The following is a 22,678-nucleotide window of genomic DNA, read 5'->3' on the forward strand; positions in this document are numbered from 1 at the left end:
TGGGCTTGTCCCAGCTAAGGCATTTTTCACATGACAAAGTGGCTGTTCCAGGTGTTGGATATATAGGTTGTTGTGATATGACGATTTAAAAAATGGCTATTTATATACATACAGCATAGTTATATCAAATATTTAACAAATTCCTGAAGTGAAAGTAGTAGTCGTAAGGTCCCTACAATTAATCTCAGTTGCACATAAACTGATGCATTTTATGTTTCCAATTATAATCCAACAGTATATGTATGGCCTAGTTAATACATGAAGGTAGAACAAATGTAAACATGCATGTACTTATTATTACAGTAGCAGTGCCTACACAGAGGCAAAGCAGTTATCACCATTTAGCTGTTGCTACAATCAAGAACAACTTTTAGTTCAAGTAAAACAAATATACTCAGATTAAGAATTAAACCTATTTGCTTCATTTTATTGAGTGTTATAGATAATAAGGAGCCTGGCAAATTATAGAGATGTGATTTAACCAATAAACATAACACGGACTCTAAGGTCCATCTACACCTGTTACTCCAAGTCGGTTAAAACAGACACTAAGAAACATTTGCAGACAATTTCTGTTGCAGACCTGCTGACGGCATGGGCTGTGAACGGAAGCTTTTTGTATGATTATTAGCATGGGCAACCACACAGAGACCTACAGGGAAGCCCAGACTGGAGCTGATAACACACACACACACCCCAATCATTTGTATCTTAAAATAGGGATCAAATAATGCCTTGTAAACACTGTAATGAGTGCCGTGATGATCAGCAGCTACTCGGTCTCTCTGTGTGTCTCTCCCGTGGTTGAGGGCCCACTCTGTTCACAAACAGCCTGACGCTAATTTGGGATAAAAAGAAAAATACTGACTCGCAATATTTTGCTGGTTTACCATAGATTTCCAAGGGACCACACATACAGCAGTGAAGTACCACCCACTCGCATTTGATGAAATTAGGTTAGGAAGGAGCCTGTTCTGTGCTTTCCACCTTTGTGAGAGAAGAGCTCATGGTGTGGAAATTAAGAGCCCGTATGTGCTGGTGTGTGCAAACGTGTGCATTTGAGTTTGTGTGAGCGAGAGGCTGACTAATCCCTCCGCAGAGCTGAAACGAGTTTAAAAACACATCAAAGGGAAGCTTAACCTCTGTGAAACCTCACCGGGTTTTCAAGAACAACAAATGATCATTCTCCTCATTGTTTCCAGGGGGACTCTTTTCACCGCTGCGCCGCTGACTTTTCCCTCAGTCCTGGGAGTTTTCAAAAAAGCCTGTGGTTTCATTTTTAATGACTGTGCCGTTTGCGTAAGTGTGTGTGTGTGTGTGTTTGCGAAAGAATATAGATGCGTGCGGATGTGTGAGCGGGTGCACTCATGTGTGTTTGCACATAAAAGAAGGGTATTTTTGAGTGTGACATGGCAAATGAGGAAAACCAAGCTAACAAGGACATGCAGTTCTACTCGCAATCATTAAAATGTACGACATCCTGACCGGCTACACAACAGCTATGTATGAACAGAACCAATGAAGGATAAAAAAGGGAAGACTGGAAGACAGGTGGGGGGGGGGGGGAGACAACAAGAGAGAATGGCAAGATGAGGAAGCCAATTGTGGTCTGAGACCTGCTTTCCCTAGAATTCTCATTATCACAGTATAATAGTGCTCCTTCTGTTTGAGTTCAAATATTTGCATGCTTCTTCTTCTCCTTGTCGACGTGAGTGTGGAACGGTGCTCCTCTTCAACCACTATAAACATAAAAAGAGCCAAGAGCCACGTGTAGATGCACATGGAACGTCAGCAGGGCAATACGGTCCCCGGTATACGGTCATTTATTTAATGGTTTTGCTGGTTACCAACGCTTCGACATCTTTGTAACTCATGTGAAACTATGTAAATCACGAACAGTAAAGATGTCTAATGTTAACACGTGTCAGTGCTCGCCTGTTATTATACGCATGCAAAAATATTTACGACATATTGACGGATGAAATAAAAAACGGTGAGAAATGTATGACCACTAACAAATGTATCCGTTTTTATTTCCCCGTCTTTACAACACGGAGGCTTCGAAAAAACAGCGACAGAGAGAAATCAATAAATAGTTTTTAAAGTAGAAAACAAAATATAAAACAACATCGACGGTAATAAACATCTAATATACTCAATCACACACGGGCACACATTCATCCACAGGCACTTGCAGAGACAGAAGCCTCGCAGACACATGATGTACACGCACATTCAGACGCATTCGCCGCAGTAGATGCATGACACATGGCGCACAGCTGCAGCGTAATCAGGGACTGTGTAACAGCCATCCACGTCAACGTCTGAGGTATGTCTGTGGATACCGATGATATGCCGTCCCTCATTTATCCAAAGCGCGACTCTTTGCTGGTGTAAAGACACATTCGTCAACAACTGTGCAGTCAGTCACTTGTTCTGTTTAGTTCATTTGACTATTTAAGTTGAATTAAAGTGATTATAGTTCATCAGAACTGTCACAATCTTCAAAGAAGTGCAGACAAAATATTTTTTCGTGCTTAGTGCTACAGTTTTGTTGCAAAACAAGAACATTACTTGAAGGCATAATTGCTAATGTTATAAGCTGCCACTATTCAGAGCTTTGCAGCATTTTGAGGATGAAATCAATAGCGTTTTTATGTTAAGTGTCAGAATCCTCATCCTTCCATATTCTTGGAATAAATCTCTTCTTGGCACAGCAGTAGAGATATTTTTTGAGTTGATTTTTGATGATTTGAGGGAATTCCATCGTTCGCTGGTTCTGGAGCCCCCCTCAGGCAAAAAGCACCCTGGGAGTTGACTTTGACCTGCAGGACATTAACCTCATACCGACTACACTCCCTGGTGAGGAGGTGGAGGTCTACAGGTCATGACAGGTCAAAGTCTTCAGGGGGCTTCATTTTTTCAGATCCCTGCTTGTCCTCCCAGACCAAGCGTTTTCCAGTGAGGAATTCGGCTTAATCCGGAACGCTTCACCCAGCGCCTCGGACTCACCTGGTCTCTCTAGCCCAGCTCCGCTCAGCTTGGTTTGGCTAGAATCCCGTCAGTGTCCCCCGTCGCATTGTCCAGGCTCAGGGGACGAGGGAGGCGGAGGGATGAGAACAAGGAGGTGGAGAGAGGAGCTGGGCGGGCACTGGGGGAGAGGGGGAGGTGGACGATGGAGCTCTGCTGGAAGGTGGGAGGAAGAGGAATCAGTCGCTCCACTTGTCTACGCATGGACCTCTCCTCCTCCAGCTGCCTACGCAACCGCTTATTCTCCCTGCTGAGAGAGTTTAACTGGAAAGAGAAAGAAAGAGATATTGAGAGAGACATATTCACAGCGAAAGACACGTAGAGACAAAGAGAATAACAGTAGTTATATAAACCTTCACGTGTGACTGTGGAACAGTTCAAGGGACATTTTCTGGTGAAGCCTGAAGGAAGTTTAAACATCACACTTGTTTATTTAAATCAACCACATTACAAAACTTAATTCGAAGCCACCAATAAATATCAAACATCAACAGTCAACAGCTATCAAGTTGATGAAGCGGCTGACATCCCATTATGTGCTTAATTCATCTTTCACAGTTACTTTCATGCCTGTTGAAACAGAAATGCAAGTGGAAAATTGCGAGGGGGTTTTCAGGAGAGCATTGACTTCACAGTTTGAAATGGTTGCCAAGTCGGAGTCATGCGACGGTGTAAATTTCTACATGAAAACAACCAATTTGAGCGATCATTAGAGGTCGATTTGACACAAAATCATCCGTGACACAAAACAAATCGCACATCGTCAGAACATGATTGGGCTCCCTGAAACACAATTACAGACTAGCTAAATTGAGGGTGTTTTATTTTTTGACAGGGACATTTGGGTAAAGGCAGGGAGGAGTGCGAGTTAAAAAGTGTCTTTAAATGCAAAAAATAAAATAAAACAAGACGTCTACATTTGTTGTAATTATATGCAAGATGTGCCAGTCTAAAAATTGTAATAAAACAGATAAAAGGGAGAGACACAACGGGTAAGGACAGTTGCACTCATCCACATCTGTTTTTTTAGTGTGTGTGTGTGTGTCTGTGTTTGTGTGAATGCAGCGGTTCAAGAATGATGTCACATCGACATGTCTGGCCATGTGTGTGTGTGTGTGAGTGTGTGTGCATACATGTATGTGTGTGAAGGGGGAGAGGGAAACACAAACGGAGATGAGACAGACACATTTCCGGATGGTTCTGCTAACTCTCCCCTTCCAGACACCGTGCACACACAGACACACACGGACACACAATAAATCTGAGCAAATGTATTACATCTCATGACTAGAAAAGCAAAGTCTTAGGCTTAACCCTCGAAGAGCCAATGGCATGTCGATGTGTCAAAACCTCCCTGTGACGCTTATAGAGTATTTACTATCTTCAACAGGCAAATATCCTACAACGTGTTCATCTCATCTTATGCCAAAAGAAATAGAATTTCCAGATGAAAAACATTGAGGTTGACATTTATAATTAACCGTTTATTCAAGGGGACCTGTTTAATTTTCCTCTTCTTTGGTTGCTCTGGATGCTTTTCTAATTGCAAAGGAGGGGGGTGAAATTAAAAATCACAGCTTGTCTCCTCAACCTTCACATATTGCGGTGAACTGGTGGGCATACGTTTGGAGGAACAGGATGTGTGTAAGTGGGGGAGAAAGAAAGAATGAAAGAGACAGAAAGTCGGGGGGGGGGGGGGGGGGGGGGGGGGGTTATTGCTGGTGCATGAGTGTGTGTTTGCACCTTTTTTTAATTTATAAAGCTGGGTTTCCATTCAAGTATGTTAATACAAATTATGAAAATTACTGAGCTAGAACAGATGAACAGAGACAGCAAACTTTGAGGAAATTTCTTCTCGGTGGCAAAAAGGTTTTCATTTTCTGTATTTTAATGGAGTTGGGGCTCCGTTGGCATAGGATGATCAACAACAGAATATACTGTGGAACACCTGTCGGCCCATCCCTCTCTGCAGCTGACTTATGCATCTCTTTTTCATCTTTGCATGAAAGCGTGTAACAACCTGGACATTAGCCGACACTAAAGCGCAATACAGTGCCAGCTCGCTTAAAGCTAATCAAGCCTTGAAATAATCCCAATTCTTCCCTCTGATGTTCATCTTCACCCCCAGTTGATGGAAAATCACTTAACTCAAATCTAATTTTGTGTGACATTTCAAAAGTTTTGCGTGAAATTCGCTTGACAGTCGGATGTAAATCAAGGATGCGCGTGTTGTATAGCTGGCGTTAATATGCGCCTGTGGGCGAGTGAGAACGCAACAGCACTAAACCAGTTTGTGACTGTGAGTAAATGAGACCGATCCAAAGAAGAGACACAGACCTGATTTATAACCCGACTCCTTTCACGTAGATATATACGGAGACATTCCATCCAGCTTCTTCACTGATATCTGTATCTGTGTGCAAGTGTGAACGTGAGTTTGTCCAGTGGACAGTGAAGGGAATGGCCTCGTGTAAATGAACCGCGTGTCCTTTCCGACCGCGCTTGTACGTCTGTGTGTGCGTAGAATGTCCATGTTGGATCGATGTGTGTAATGATTCACACTAGAGATTAAGAGGTGCTATTACACACCTGACCTGTTAAACAACACCTCTCTCTTCCTCTGCTCCACCTTTCTTCGCCATGTACATGCAGCCAATGCCATTTGCTTTTCAATGAAAAAAACACTACGTTAAAACTTCAACAAGTACCAGCCTTTGCCGTATCTCGTCAATCAGCGGGCCATTCCATAGACGAACTAAAGACGGGTGAGCCGTTCCCCAGGCCTTGGAGTTTTGGAGAACTGAGGGGGCTGAGGAGTACTTTTGATTTGTCTCTCCTTTGGTGATTTGTTGACTCTTCTGAAGTTCAACACAGTAAAAAAAAAATAAAATAATGTCAGCTTTTCCTCAGAATATTCCTCTGTGTTTTTCCCCCCACATTGTTTTATCACAGCGGGCCATTTCCCTATGCTGTCATGGAGAGATCAGCGCGGCTGTATTGATATACATCCCTACCTCAGTTTCATGAAAGGGAAATCATTTACCAGTTGAAGAAACGTCACTGCTTTTTCCCCGATACGATTTGTCCCCCTTCCCCACGCTGCACACACCCCCCCCCCCCCCCGCTGCAGACTTTTCACTTTTATCGTAGGAAGAGGAAATGGATGTCTGTGTGTGCCTGTGTGTAAGTGTGCGTGTGTGTTTGAAGTTGGACGTATGAAAGCTTCCTCTTCTGTGTGAGCTCAACAGCAGGTGGGCTGGTGCGTGGGTGTGTGTTTGTATCTGCCGGGTAAAAAGGACTGTCAGGACCTGGTGTGTGTGTGTGTGTGTGTGTGTGTGTGTGTGTGTGTGTGCGTGCGCTCTTACTTGTTGATTTAGCATTCTGATGGCCTCCAGGTTGCTTCGAAGTCTAGTCTGCATGTCCTCGATTTTGCTGAGGTTTAGAGCCACACAACCCTGCTTTTCCATGCTGTAACACAAGCGTATGCACACACACACAAACATATATAAGAAATTAACTTTGACATCTGTACAATAAACCTTACTACCTGTTTGAGAATGATTTACTTTCCAGCTGCTGCTTGAAACTGGCTTGTAGTTGTGGTTTCCAATAAAAACATATTAAGTATACACTTCGCCTGTCATGGTCAACTTTTAAACTGTAGTATTTTTGTTCAATGATATGCATTTGCGAGACAAAAAACAGTTCCAATCAAATGTCCTCAAAATCTGGGGCATGGAGAAGATGGCGTACATCACCTTCATTATAACTTATTACTAAACTCAAAGATGGGTGAGCAAATGAGTTCCAGAAATCATTAAATTATATATGAAAGCGCTTATAAAACAGGAAAAAAATAAAAAATACAAAAACAAAACGAACGCAACCGCAGCCAGGGAACATTAAGAGTACAATAAGATTTTAACTGTTTATTAAAAACGTTTTGGGAAATGACAAACAAATGTTGGGGTCTGCTATCTTCAGACCCAGGGCTGACTAAGGAATGTCTATTAAATTAACGACGGTGGATAATGGTGCTCTGTGCGGGCTGAAGATCTAGCTGCCCCCGCTTTACGCTCTTTCCTTCATGCCCCAGTGAACCTGTCCAGTTAGCATTCGGAAAAACCTTCTAAATACTTTATTGAAGACTCCTTAGCCCATTAAAGCACCACTGTACCTCCCCGATGTTAATTTTCTTGTAAAAGAGCAAGCTGGGATTTTCTATCAGAGCAGCGGATGGAAAGACGGTCCCGTTTTGCTTCAGTTGAGAAGACGGGCACGCTCATCGCAACGCTAATAAATGGCATTATTGTTCCTGTGGATGTGGGTGAGCTGAGAGAGAGACACACACACACACACACACACACACACACACACACACACACACACAAACTTTTCTCCCTATTAGCGATAACTTAAAACATTTAAGATCTGTGGAGACACTTGAGGGAGATGCTAATATGTGAACTGACATTTTTGTCGGAAAAGTTTATGAGATTCATTAGTGGAAGAATTCAGGTCCCATGTATTTGTAACCATCTCTGGTAAACCTCAACCAAGAGACAATAACATAAACAACAGTGACGGTAGCTCCACTGCATGAAAACACTTTCCACCGTACCATCTCTCGACTGAGATTCTCTCTTTTGGTTTTCTATGGAATATGATGCAACCTTGAGTTACAGCTTATGGCTATAAAACTGAATAAAAACCAGTTTAAGCAAGAAAAGAAGAAACGCAGTGAAGCACTTAAGGAAGGGATACTATCTATTTGTTGTTCTTGTCATCATTAATGTTTGACTAATATACTGCTCACTGTTTCAGTCAAATATCAATGATGAAATTACTCTTAATAATAATTAATTTATTCATTCATTCATAATTCATACAGCAGCTGTCAGAACATAATCTGGATCACTGCCTATTAACCAACAAACTAATCAGGCTTGGACAATTTAAGCATTTCTTTTTTTAAGAAACCTCATTTCCTGAAAATGAAATTCATAAACTTAACATAATTGCAACTGACCCTTCCAAATCTTTTAATTTCACACCGTAATGACGATACAAAGAACATTAATAAGAAGAAGTGCTGACGTTTCCTTTGATCTTTTAAATTGTAAATGCCTCTTAGAAGAGGAGTTGCTACAGCGAAGGGAAAAACAGGAGGCATAAAATCCAAAGCGCAACATCTCCGCAGATTCCTCACATGATTTAAACGCTTTCCTTGATGGTAATGCCGTCTTCAGCAGATCGTGAAACATCGCCGCCGCTGAGACAACTGTGTGAGATTTATGCACCCGATGTGAGACGCCTGTGTAAACATGTGCTCCCGTGCTTACACGCAAACATGGATGTGTGTAATTAGCGGCCTAACCCAATCAGTGTGTGTATAATTACAGTCATTAGTGTCAAAGCCAAGCTGCCGTGCTCTCTAAACCAGGCAATAAACTACATGGACCCTTCACTGCTCCGATCTTGCTCTCATCTTTCTTATTTACTGCTCTCATCTCAAATTTTATGCAAGACTTGACTTGTCTTCTCCAGCAGTCTTCTTATCTCCTCTCGCTGTCTCTCTGTCACTTTGGTTCCCTGTGTTTGTACAAATCCTCTGCTGTGATCACTGGGTGCTCTTAATTGGAAGCACATTGTTAATGGTGCGACTGATGATGCCTGATGCTTTATGAGCGCTCCCCCCCCCCCCCCCCCCCCCCCGATGGGTTGTGTCAGACAGTCACAGCAAACAGCCTCCATCTCTGCCTCCACCACTTAGTGCATTTCAATGTGCACTTGCATTTGAATGTTTTCAGATATCATTTTAGATAATTTGAGGTGAATTGTGAAAGATTTTGATGACAGATTTTTTTAATTGATTTGAGACTGGAGTGTCATTTCTGTCGAGCAACACACGAAGATGTTTGCATCTCTGCTTGCATTGCATGCCTTTCAGATTTCACAGCAAACCTAGCAGTAGATTAATTTACAGCATAGACACTGCTCCGTGGCACAAACAGAAGCCATTTTGCATTGATCCTAATGAGCATTGTTCCCAAGCCAAAAACCCTGGTCTCAGAACAACCAGCATCTCCAACCGGCCATCCAAATAAAGACATATACAATTAACAGATGATGAGTAGACATAGAATTTGACATCTCTTTACATAAAGTACATCCTTGAATTTGATACAATACTCTTCATTTTGGGCCTGAAACAACTTTTCTAACAGTTTCTTTTATCAATCTAAATGTTTACCTTCTCAATGCCTCACCTCTCCGTGGGCTTTACTGGTACGAACTGCCATCCATAATGTGAAGCCGTGACACTCCGGCTGCTTTGGAACAGAAGGCCATGCAATCATAATATATATTTCTTTAATAAAGGCATATCTAATGACAAAGCCTCCACGCCGTGTCGATTGCTGCCAGTGATAGTGACAGCGGAGAGACACTGCAGATATCCCCTTTGCCACCAGTAATGAGATTTATACACTGAATGTATATGGCTGCCATGCAAATATCATGACACATCTGTTGCCTCATGGATGTATGATTTTCATACATATGGCATTTTGGTTAGGTGTGTGTGTTGGGGGGGGTCTACAATAATGAAATGAAATAAATTAGGAGTCCTCATAATAAAGAAAAGGGGAGAAGGAAATAAGAAGAGAGAATGGATGAGGAGACACTATGGAAGAGGCTTTCATTCACTGTTTTTTATCTCGTTCCATGTTATTATATTCGCTCAATCAAAACCCCTCTTATGCATACATCTATATGAACTGCCTCTCTCGCTCTGTCCCCCTCTGTCGCTCATTCGCAATTATGAGGGAAAGACAAAGAAAAGCGATTCATCTTTCTGTCGCGGCCCCTTAATGATATCATTAAAATGACTGACAGCTTTGAATAGCAATGGAAACCTACTCCAGTCAAAACAAATCTGATCCGTTTTGGAAACAGAGCCTGGTGGTTCGTTAGGGGAGGGGTGCAACATGAGCGTGTGCATGTGTGTAAAACGGGGTGAGGTGGGGGGGGTCGTTAATGAGGGAGACCTCAGGGGGTCACACTGGGAGTATGGGGAGTACTGCTACAGGCAGGTGCCCCCGCAAACACCCTCTCCCACACACGCAAACACCCTCCTTCTCTCACTTCCATCCTCCAACCAATCCCATCTGTGCCACGTTCCTTTTAATTGCCTTAATGAACATATCAAATATATCTCCTCTCTATTGATGAATGCTATTTGACAGCCGTGGGGGTGGCAGGCACGAGAGGATGGGCCCTTGATTGGAGTGTAATCATTGTTAAAGGCCCAGCGTGAATAACGTATTCACATTGACGAAGAGACACGCACAGACACACACACACACACACACACACACACAAACATATACACACATGGGGAAACACAGGTGGCTAGGCCCACAGGGTGTTTCATTCACAACTTGGCACTCCTGCTGTTATTACCATCATCAGCTTTGTTCGGGCTAGATTGTGTGTGAAGGAGCGAAACACGGTGGGCAACACATTTGTTGGATGTGAATGCTAAACTCTGATCAGCTGGTGGATGCATACAAATGTATGCACTTATATGTACACACTCACACACACACAGAAAGATGACTCACGTTCTCTCTTCTTGCGGGATGCCCAGGTCTCGGATCCAGGCCTGCAAACAATTATAAATTGAAAGACAAACCTGTTTTTGAAAGCCTCTCTTTTGTCTCTCCCTACTTGTAGTTCATTGCTCTTCCACTTTGCACTTGTTCACCTTGAAGCGTTCCATGTCTCTTGCCATCTCATCCCCCACTTCTTTCAGTCGCTTTACCTCCGCCTTCAATGTGTCATTAGAGTCTTGAAGATGCCTGACGAAGCCAGGGAGATGCAGAGACAACATTTAACAGAGAAACACACACACACAGAGAGAGACAGACACCTATTATCATCAAGAGACTCTAGTTAACATGGGAGACAATATATTCCGCCACACAACGGCAATGGTGTCTGTGTTTCTCTGCTTCCAGGAGAGCATTTAACTAGCAGTTCAGACATTATCACACACACAAACACACACACACACACATCATGATCTATTATAATGAAACACTGTGTATATTTCAGCAGCCATTTATTACTTACCCTTGTGGCTATTTATTCTAGTATTTTGTGATGCCACCGATTCTCAGTATCCAGAACTATTAAAACAAGTTGTAATTCTGATGTTTATTGTACTACTATATTACAAATCAGAAGCATGAAACTTTTATTTAATGGGAGATGTAGAAATGTTACGTTTTATTATGTTCAGGGAGTTCCTGTGTGTATGTAAGAAACATTATATTGCTCTAACTTCACGTAGCCCGTGTGTTCCTGGTGTAAAAAGACAGTTACCTTTGCTACAGGTTACCATAGCAAAAACATTAACAAAACACAGACACACAGACACACACTGTATCTTAAGAACGAGAGAGAGGGGAAGAAAGCAGACACAGACGGTTATGGTGCTGCTGGGCGGGGCTGAGGGAGGCACCACAGGGGGTGGGATGACAGAAGACAGCTGGACCGCTTTGATCTCTGGAAAAAGGAATATGTCACGCCCATGCCAATGTGTGTGTGCGTGAGTCATGATGACGCAGATATGCAGAATGACAGTCAGGTGCGAGCATGTCAGAGAATCCACCTGAATCACTCCGACACATGCACAGAAACACATACTACACACAAAAACACACACACATTTATATATGCGCGCACACACACACACACACACACACAATATAATCACCAGTTTGCAGGTGTAGCGGTTTGCTGTGCTGTTTAACCCCCCATCTTTAGCCATCTTTAGTAAACAAACATACTGAACAGGATAGAGACACACACACACACACACACACATAGAGACAAACCAAAATTCACTAATTGAAACAGTAGCGTAGATAACAAATACTCACTCTTTCTCTTCAGTGACGATGAGCAGCACCTTGTTTTGGGCCTTCATCCGGGCAGTGAGGTTCTCGCTGGAAGCCCTGAGAGGAGAAGAAAGACTTTGACATGTCAATGTTACCTAGTGGAAAACTAAACCAAATAAGGCTTTTTATAAGGACATAAACACCCACCAGTTAAACAGTATCTTTTACCTTAATAATGTAGTAGTGTTACTTTAACATTTATTCAGTGGTCATCGCCTTTACAGTGTACAAAACCCATATCAAATAAAAAGCATGCAAGGGACTGGGAACTGTTTTTTCGAAAACAAATGACTTGAATTAGTAATAAAAAAAACACATCACAGGGTTAAGTGTGGTCCTACTTTTGTTCAGTAATCCAACGGTTGACGTTAGTCATGACCAGCTGGCTCTCATGGCGTAGGTTTGCCTTGTCAGACCGCGACCCCTCCAGCTCCGAGAGGAGAGTGTCCACCTACAATTCACAGTCAAACATTACCTCTCACAACGCAAGCTGTCATACAGTAATGTTTTTTTTTCAATAAAATAGTTATTTCCTAACTTTAAAAACCCACCATCTATTATCTGACTGGATTCGTGATGAACAGAAACTGGAACATTCACTCCATCATTGTTTCAATGTGCATTAGTTAAACCAGATGTTTTTACAGCTTAAAAAACATAACTTTCTTTCATGGAAGTGTCTCTCTCTCTCTCACTCAACACTCACACCAAAGGTGTGAAATAAAGGAAGGTAAAAAAAGAGGGATAAGTGGGGCTCTAATAGATGGGACGCAATGACAGGGTGAAAATAAATGTCAGAAATAGAGCCTAATAGCAACACAAGAAAAGAAAAAACAGTTAAATGGAGAATAATGGGGGATGAAAGAGATGGCATTTGCAGACACAGGTATAAATAACAGGGTTAGGTATTAAGCAGGTGCAAAGCAGGAAAGATGGAGGATGGGGAGAGCAGAAGCAGACTGAGGACGAGATTGGAGAGGAGAGACGGGTGAGGGGTGAAAACAGGGATGGGATGGCACTGGCCAAACTGCTGACTTTTTCATTCTGCTTATCAGTCAAGACCTTTCCAGGCCTAAACTCTTGGGACCCTGACACATTACCCTTATCGCCATGGAAACACATTGATATACCATACCATTTTCCCACAAAGACTTGGGGAAAACATGAAAAAAAGTTTCCAATATGTGGGCCATGATTTAAGGATTCCAAAAATGTCATACGATTAACCCAAAATGTCAAAAATATCAACTGCTGTGTGAGGTGAATCATGTACTGTGTGCATGTGTGTGTTTGTTGAATCCCAAACGTACACCAACATATTTTCCTGCTGATGTTTATCTTAAAAAACCCCACAGAGTTAGATGTAAAAGACAGCTGATCCTATAGATGCTGAGCGGACTGTAAAATAGTAAGCAGGAGTAATTGTCTGTAGTGTTCATAAAGTCTGTAACTTTGTCTCTGCTTGTTGATCCAGTGATTGTTGGGGATTATGTCAGTATGTACTGTAAGTCAAACTGCTACAGGCCACATCCACACTCACAGCACGGTAAATGAGCCAATGCTGCACCAGAGTTCTGATACTTGATACATACGTTGGCTAAAAGGATGCATTGCAGGGCTAGCGAAATCGATTGCATACTTCACATACTTGTTTTGTATTTCGGGACATTTAGGTTAACGCCACCCGGCTGACATGAGGTTTGTCATAAAGAGGTGACTTTCACTAAAGTCAGATTGTAGTCAAAAGAGAAAAACAGAAAGGTTTGAGTTTGTCTGTGAGACAAGCAACATGGGCAACCTCCCATATGTCACATTAATGTGAGATAATAAACGTGCAATTCATGCAGAGAATGATCCTTCAACAACACAAATGAATAGGCTGCTTCACATGTGATAGGAAGTTGTGAAGATGACAGCGGCATATAATCAATGATTCAAATTTAATAACATGATGAAAGATTTGACTTTTAACTTCAATCAGAATAAGGAAGGGCTGCATTTTTTTTTTGCAAATAAAGCAATAAATACAAACTGAAGTAACGATGAAATTACACCAAGCAAATCATTTAATTTGGAAGAGTAAACTCAGTCAGGGCATCAGTTGTAATTGCATGTGTCAACAATGGAATACATATTGTGGATACCCTGTTTCATGTCATGCACGGACACATCTTCACGTGAAGGAGGTTCTTATGTCGCCCAAAACCACCCGTTAATACTCCAATAGTAATTATATACACAGAAATATCAAAACCCTACCACTCAAAAGCTCAAAACACCACAAAACTCACAACGCATCTGCACACACCTCCACACGCGTGAGCATGCACACACTCACGCACACGCTGGCGGGATCTGCGCTGTAATGACAGTAATTACCTGTGGTCCCACATTAACATCTCTCTCCTGACCGTCCGACTGGCTCGGCTAGTGGAGGGATGTAAATCGCAGCACAAGTCTGATGTTGTGATTAGGACTAAATTACGCACCATCACTCTGTTTCCACCAGTGTCAACGGAGGCAGTGAAAGGGTGTGTGAGAAAGAGGGGGAGAGTGTGAGAGCGGGACGGACATTTAGAGAAAAAGGCACAAAGGAGGTGCAATTGCAGGCAGGGGGAGGAGTAAAGTAGCATACCTGCTTAACATTTAGATTGGTTTTGTTGCGCAAATATTTTAGCAGATGATGGGGGCTAAAAGGGGCAACAAAATGCATTTGGGACACACTAACCAAGTCGGGCGATACCACTGGTCCTTTCAGGTCTATGCTAGAGAATATGAGTTTACCACTGCAGTGCTGGTGAAGGATGTGGGATCAGCTGCTGCAACAGTTTTTGTCATTTTGATTTGTTTGCTCTATCAAAAATAACGCAGAGTTGTCCAGTCCACAGCCCACACTTTTCATTGACAATAGAAACAATATGGACTTGGTGCAATCTTTTTTTCTGAACTTATACATCTGAATGAAGTTTTATGACAAACCTCATAGTGTATCTGCAGGCCAAAAAAAACAAAAACTTAAGCAGTTAATGGATTTTTTCCTTCTTTTCTATTCTTCATGGAGCTGTGGACGAGTATCACATTGCACATCAGCTTTAGGACTAAAACATACCAAGCTGTCCAAGGTCGTGGGATGAACATAATTCAAAGTTAACTTTTCTTGGGAAAGAGAGGAATATGAAGATGAGGGACTGGTTGTTGCTACCATCACCATCAAACCGCCAGAGCTGAATACGAGCCAGTACTCTGTTCCACTCAACTCATCAGAGCACACCCTCTCATCAAATTAATGAACACATTTATTGTTAAACACGTTTTTATAAAACATTCATTCATGCTGTCTAATTAAAAGACCCAACAGGCCTGACATCACTTAAATATGCATACTTATCACTCACAGGGTCTGAATTAAAGATCTACAGGCATGTGTGTGTGTGTGTCTGTGTGAGTACACTGCATGTGTGCATGTGCTCGTACGGTGGCAGGAGAGAATGAGGCTCCCTAAGCAGGTCTTCTCACTCTAGGCTTAATGGTGATAATCATGGCGTGACCCAACATTAAGACCATGTGCGTATGTTTGTGTGTGTCCCTAATGGTGACGATGATGACATGTTCTCCATTAGACTAGTCAGTGGGCCACAGCAGATCTAGCATATTAATGATGCTGATGATGGCTTCTTTAATTACCTTCGTCTGCTGCAGCATGGCCTCACTCCTTTTCCCAGAGTCCTTTTTTTATCACACACTCTCCTACGCATGCTGCTGGGTTGTTTATCAAAGGCTGCCATCATTGAAGTCCCCCATCTTGTGTCTAAGCCTGCGTGAGCACAACTACATTACCAGCCTTGGTAGAAGATGCTCACCCACCAGCTGGATGAAGTTACCACATCTATCCTGTGCTACTCTAAAGACTCTGGCTGTGTTTTGGGGTGCAGACTGTAAATGTGTCCATACGTTTGCACATATTCGGAGTGCTCTTTACCTAGCCTCGGATCACACAGTTTCTGAATTTAATCGTAACATTACTCATTTTAAACAGCATTTAATTTGCGTATATTTATTTAATATTGCATTCAAATTCATCGCAAGAATAATTGTTTTAAATAACGTTTAATTCCCGAGAAGTTTGCTTTCTTCTAGTTTCTGAAAGGGGATGTTTTGTAGAAAAATAAGTTTAAAATGATCAAAGTAAGGCGAGTTCTTTTTTGGCATCGTACTAAATTCAGTCATCATGTGAGCACTTGCATCATTCAAACAATACCAAACCTATTAACTTAACTCTGCATTAGATTGAATTAGCCAGTTGTTGAGGTTGCAGCAGGATTCCTGCAGAAAAAAGATGCAAACAGTGTTGTGCAGCATCTAGGACTGCTTTATTTGTTGGTAAGCTCCTACAATAGAAAGCTATAAATGAGTCCTGGATGTGAGGGATTCCCATTTAGCAGACTGTCCGATGTTTAGTTGTCCAGGTGACCATCCTACAACAGTGTTTAGCTGACAGCAGCAGCACAAAAGAACAATTTTAGGTTTTTATTGTTGCTGCATTGTTTAGTGACGAGCTGATGCAGCAAGAGTTTGGAAAAACACTACCAGCCGCGTTTTTATTTCTGCACCTTAATAGAATGTTGGAATATAAAATAATGTAGAGGTGGGAAAGCATTTATTTATTATTTTCCGCTACATGATTGATTTGTAGGAAACTCAGAAATGCAGGGTTATCAGTGAGCATCATCCTATTCACATGCTCTCTTAGAGAGCAGCCTTTGTATGGGAAGTGGGACATGCTATTTACTAAAACAAATATCACTTAATAAAAGTGCTGCTGCGGAAAAATGCTGAAAAGAAGAAGAAACCTGCTTTCATAGGTAGTCTTTATTCTTTGGTTCTGAGACTGACAATGACTCTATTTAAAGACATCATTAGTGACACGAAATAGCTCTTTTACAATCTGTGAATAGGATTTTAGTAGTTAAAGTTGCAGCTAAGGTGAGATGATTAAAGGATGGCCTTGAGTAATTACAATAACAGCAATCCTACGTATTTGTATTTCCACTCATTATACAAGTTTCCTTTACCAAAGTCTCAAGCAAGTACACAAAAGTGAAGAGTCTGAACTTTGACTAAGTGATAGATTTTCTCTGAAGCGTTATATGAAACTAAACTAAACGTGACCTAAGAGTGAGAGAAGTGTGTTCAGCGATCGGATTGTATATCAACCATTGAAGGACTGATCGACAACAGTTTGTTCATACGTTCATTCATAAGATGCTTAGAATCTGCTGTGCTGTGCAGTTAGATACGTTTCTGGTGGAGCTGCTGAGCCCCGTTAATCAGCACGACTGACCAGTGAATTCAAAATCCTTGATTACAAACCAATTTGCCATCTCTTGTCCATGGATCCAACTATAGCATCTCTGTTCTCCATATGCCTGCTCACCAAACATGTGAGAAGGTAACTCAATGGATAGGGCTGTGTCAAAATGTCATTTTTGTAGGTTTCCAAATGAAGCTTTGAATGTCTGTCGTCAAAAAATTGGGAATGATATGATTTTGTGTTGTGGTGGTTACATGAATGTACTAATTTGTGGTGCTGTAAGATTGGCGCTAGACCGCTCCGTGAGGTCCGGGCCTCACTGTTGCAAGCGGGAGTTTTTAGTCGCAGTGAAAGTGTTTTTTCTGAAAGGCTAAAACGCCGTTAAAAAGCCTTTGGATTGAAGCAGAAAATGACTTTCCATGAAAAACATAATGTGAATTATGTAATGATTACATTGAAGTTATTTCAATAAACGTTTACTTTTGGAGCGCCGTATCGCTGGCTGTGTGGGTGAGAGAGCGACGGAGAGAGGGGAAGAGAAGGTGGACTATTGCGCACGACGCCTCTGTAAGTTATTAGTAATAATTTGAATGTCAACGTTATGAATGAAGCGTTGAACTATTTGACGCAGCACTAGCTTTGGATATGATGACATTGTTGTGCTCAGCACAGGCACGTAGACTTTTAAAAATAATTTGAATAGAGGAAACACTGCTATTAAATGAATTGAATGTTTAGACTTTAAACTTGTATACATGTTTATTCACATTACTAACTGTATTGCCTGCAAAACGCTGAAAGATTCAAGCATTTCAAAGGGGACAACAGAGGCTGAGCCACACTGTTTGTTGCCCCCTGGCGATGCTGAATATACCCCATTGGATGATATGGAAATAGAAACCATTGGCCAAGCCCAATGACAGAGAAACAACCTTTAAATATCTATGCACCTATTCCACATCTTTCTCTCGCCCTCTTCCTTTGCTAAATATTATATGCCCCTCATGATCTTTTGCATACAGCAACTGTGAGGTAGAGAAAGAGAGTGACAGCTAAGAGGGACACAGAAAGTTATGGAGACAACACAAGAACAATAGCAGCCGTGTCTGCTCGACTGTCCATCCCGTCCCTCAGATGAATTACACGACTGTAGCTTAATGAACTGTGTTTGAGGGTGATGAGACACAAGGACACGCATGCACACACACACATTGAACAAATACAAAGGCCATTCCGTGGTTAAACAGTCAGACAATTGGACCACTTCTCTTTATTCATCAACTAAACAAATGAGTTTCATTTGTCTGTCCTCATTTCTCCATTATCAAACATGTGTGTGTGTGTGTGAGTGTGTGTGTGTAAAAACGGTGATCTAGTGTGGGTCATTTTAAGCTAATTAAGCCAGGCTTGGGGGCTTCTATCAGGTGTAACGAGTGAGATCAATGACCAGATGAGAACGTTGGCATCCAGAAAATTAAGAAACACTGCACACTCACGATTGCACCGCCACATTTCAAATAAAAACAATTTTGTCTGTGATTGATACCTGCAAGTGTGTGTCAAAAATGATTAGATAACTGCAACGCTGGGAAGCTAAATCACTGTCTATCAGTTGTGGAGTGGTGAAGAAAAATGGATCAAATTCCATTTCCCTTTGTCAACCTCAATGTGCAGAATAAAACAGCTTCTTGTGATTCAGTGCGTCTTGCTCAAGTATACTTAAGCAGCGACCAGGCTCGTCTCTCTAATCACTAGGCAGGCACCCTACTGACTAGGAATGATTAAAAGCTACTGTCTAATTGTACTTCTATAGGATGACATCAATAGTTGTAAAAACTTTATGGGAATGAAAACATGCTCATAAACTTTTGCTATCTGAAAACTTCTCTGCAAATCCTCATTAAAGCTGTTTGAAACCGTTTACTCCATGCTAAGAGAAGTTGAGGTAAACACACTAATGACTGTGATTGTGTGTGTGTGTGTGTGTGTGTGTGTGTGTCAGAGACAGACAGAGAGAGAGTAAGGAAGATGGAAAAGGAGTGAGGGCTGATCTGATCAGTCACAAAAACACGCCTCATGTTTACCACAACTCGCATTTGAACTGGACTCATGCAGAGGGACAGGATCAAGTGAAGTCAGTGTGTGTGTGTGTGTGTACCCGTGCATGCTGAGCGGCAAAACACGCAAACACAAAATTGACTGGCAGATAACATGCAAATCCTTCTCTTCATATCAGAAAAGAAACATTAAACAAACCTGGAAAACGTAAACAAGACTTTGCATGTAACACACATAAAACAAACACAAACATATACACACTGTGTATACAATGACACATACACACACACACACACACACACACACACACACACACACACACACACACACACACACACACACACACACACACACACACACACACACACACACACACACACACACACAGAGAAAGACAGAGCTATCTGAGGTTCAGCTACTGTGCACTGAGGCAATTTGTAATATAGATTTCCTCTATAGGCCACTGTAGTGTACCATTTACCATTTCAAACCCTTTGATTTTTTTCACCAGCGAATAATTCATCTTCTGCTGGTCAATAACAGAGATTGAGACCTAATGAAGGAGTCATAGTCAGAAGGGCCATCACACTGGTGTTTAAACACTGTTTGGAGTCAGGTTCATTGAAAAGCCCATCTGTTGTTGAAATGATGGAACACAGCAAGAACGCAAAGGGGAAGTGTAACGGATTGTGTATGAGTGAAAGAGCATGCCAGAGAAGACACATATTCAAACGCATGCAGATAAGTACACGCACACACACACACACACACACACACACACACACACACACACACACACACACACACACACACACACACACACACACACACACACACACACACACACACACACACACACACACACACACACACTCCCAAACAGTTTACTACAAATGTGGGAATAAACTAGAAAAGTACACGCAAGTAGAGTGCAGATCTGAGCCAGTTGTGTCTCCATCTTCCCTCCCAAACAAAGGAGAGTTGAAATTCACTTAATTATCCCTCCCGGCTGCCTTCCAGTCAAGATGGTGGTGAAGATTTAAAACAAAAAAAACAACAACAGGGATTTAGTCATGTTGTATTGTAACTAACTTGAAGGAAATCAAATTAATCTGCAGATGCTCTGGTTTAAAATGAGTCCAAACCTTTTCTATGGATGTCAGTTTTTGAGCCACAACAAAGGCCAACATGTGGCCTGCTGGACACTAGGCAAGGCTCGTTTTTAGCCTAGCCGGTTACCGGAAATGCTTGCGGCCCTGATCCCGCCCAGTAAAGAGGAGCGAGGAGCAGTCAGTGACTGTATGAAAAATGTAATAAAATAGGTGTTTCAAAAATTGTGAATCACCGCAACCACAAGAGGTCCATGAGCATACAGTCATACATGAGGCTGATGGGTCCAGTAGTCTACGAGATTATCTGCAGACAAACACACACACACACACACACACACACACACACAACCATACAAATGATCCCTCCCAGGCCTAAGCCAAACTAAAGTTAGAGAGGAAGCCCACGACTCTCTCAGCAGTCACACAGCAAAGGCCGACATGAAAGCATTTTTACCCGTTGAGATATAGATGAAGAACTCTTCGCAAGCACTGGCTTGGCTACTGACTGACCAATCATCTGGCCTAAGTCAGTGTCTTACTGGCCCTGGGCGATCACTATTGTCAAACCCTGGTGCACTAATGTTAAGAGAAAAAAGGAGAGCCATGCTATGTGGGCTGCATTATTCACAAGGACGGAGTGAAAGAAAAAGTAAGGTGAGGAAGAGCAAGTGAAAGAGAGAGAAATGGAGAGACTGGGAAAAAGTATGGAGGAAAAGGGTGAGAAAAGAGAGGGACAGAGAACAGGAGAATGAAGAGAGCAAAAGAAAGAAAAAGAAGGGAGAAAAGAAAAAGAGTAAGTATCAGAACATAATGCAAAATCAAGATCCAAGAGAGCACGACTGTGCACAGGAGCTTAGGACGGAATTCAAAGTTTGTCGAATCTAAATGAACATCAGTTCCCCGTCCTGGCTTTACCCTTAATTATCCATTCTGCCTTTGTACAGCGGCGGCTCAGCTCTGACAACTGCTCTCCCCTGAGACGCCCTCCCCCTTCGCTCCCAGCCAGAACATTAGGGAATATCAGGGAATATTACACCCAGGAATTAATGCTCCAAATCACCTTGCCAGGTTTAGGTCCCGCATACACCCCTCCTTCTCTTGGACAAGATAATCCAGGCTCTAGCACCGGATATATGCCACTAATCATCAAAAAGGTAAGGGGGGGGGGGGGGGGTGTAGAAGGAGAGAGAAGAGGAGGGAAGGAGAGGAGAGGAAGACCTTGGAGGGCATGAAACCTCAACATATGCGTATTAGTCTACCTGTTTATGTCGTACAGTGGACCCACCTTATAAAAAGGGTAGGGTCACTTACAAAAATCAATACGCTACTGGCCACAAGGATTAGATGATTACATTTAAGTGACGTTAAGTGGTAAAATTGGTGTAGCTTTCTGTGAGTATCTTAGAATTGTTCAGATGACAAACACCTCACCTGCGCTGTGCTCCAAGCCAATTCAAAGAAACGCTCAGAATTATTTGCAGAGGCTGTGTCACTCAGGTCTGGTGTGCATTTATTTACCTGTTCCACGGCATCCCGTTTCTCTCGCACCGCCTCGAGTTTGTGATCGACAGCCTGCTGAAGATTCCTCCTGAGCTCTGCCACTTCTGTCTCCAGCCTCACAGCCATTGACCTGCACACACAAACACAGCAATTAAATGTCTGACTGTACTAGAATAAGGTAAATTATATTAAAAAAAATCAGTCACTATGTTTTAGTCACCCCAATATCTTGGATGCATTTTTTTTTAAGTAATTTAAATAATTTCACATTCATTATTACAATAAACCATCCTAAAGACAAACACATTGAAAGTATTTAATTCAATATGAAGTTTTCTCGAAAATCAAGATCTGTGGGAGTGTTTAAATAGGCCCAGTAAGTGTGAGTGTGTGTGTGTGTGTGTGTGTGTGGCAGCCGAGCTAAGGGAATGTGAAGGGGATCAATATGAGGGGGTCTATTCCTGCCACGCAACTGTGCGTCTGTGTGTATGTGAGTCAGTTAGTGTCTGCAAGTGTGTGTGTACACGTGTGCGAGCAAGTTCGTGTGTGCCAGCTGCCCTGGCTACAGCGAGATCAATACGACAAATGATTACCATTTCCACAAACCTGCCTCCACAGCCTCGCTTCGGCCGCTCAGTGAGCCTCAACACCCCCAACCGACCTTCTCCACACACACATGCACACATGCACACATGCACCAA

General features: G+C 42.2%; 1 protein-coding gene across 1 annotated transcript in view; it reads right to left on the reverse strand.

Moving 5' to 3' along the window:
- Positions 1 to 2,011: 2,011 nt before the first annotated feature.
- The window catches only part of LOC142937701 (uncharacterized), an 89,635-nt gene continuing 68,968 nt past the window's right edge, over positions 2,012 to 22,678 (reverse strand). The window contains exons 22-29 of the mRNA XM_076080756.1: positions 21,996 to 22,107; positions 12,338 to 12,447; positions 11,979 to 12,053; positions 10,799 to 10,892; positions 10,656 to 10,696; positions 6,396 to 6,498; positions 5,739 to 5,888; positions 2,012 to 3,294 (exon numbers count right to left, since the gene is read on the reverse strand). Coding sequence (XP_075936871.1) covers positions 3,037 to 3,294; positions 5,739 to 5,888; positions 6,396 to 6,498; positions 10,656 to 10,696; positions 10,799 to 10,892; positions 11,979 to 12,053; positions 12,338 to 12,447; positions 21,996 to 22,107 — 943 coding nt within the window. The 3' untranslated portion in view covers positions 2,012 to 3,036. The remainder of the gene's footprint in view (positions 3,295 to 5,738; positions 5,889 to 6,395; positions 6,499 to 10,655; positions 10,697 to 10,798; positions 10,893 to 11,978; positions 12,054 to 12,337; positions 12,448 to 21,995; positions 22,108 to 22,678) is intronic.

Source organism: Anarhichas minor, unplaced genomic scaffold, assembly GCF_050575085.1.
Source record: "Anarhichas minor isolate MPS153535 unplaced genomic scaffold, ASM5057508v1 ptg000074l, whole genome shotgun sequence".
NCBI classification, from domain to species: Eukaryota; Metazoa; Chordata; class Actinopteri; order Perciformes; family Anarhichadidae; genus Anarhichas; species Anarhichas minor.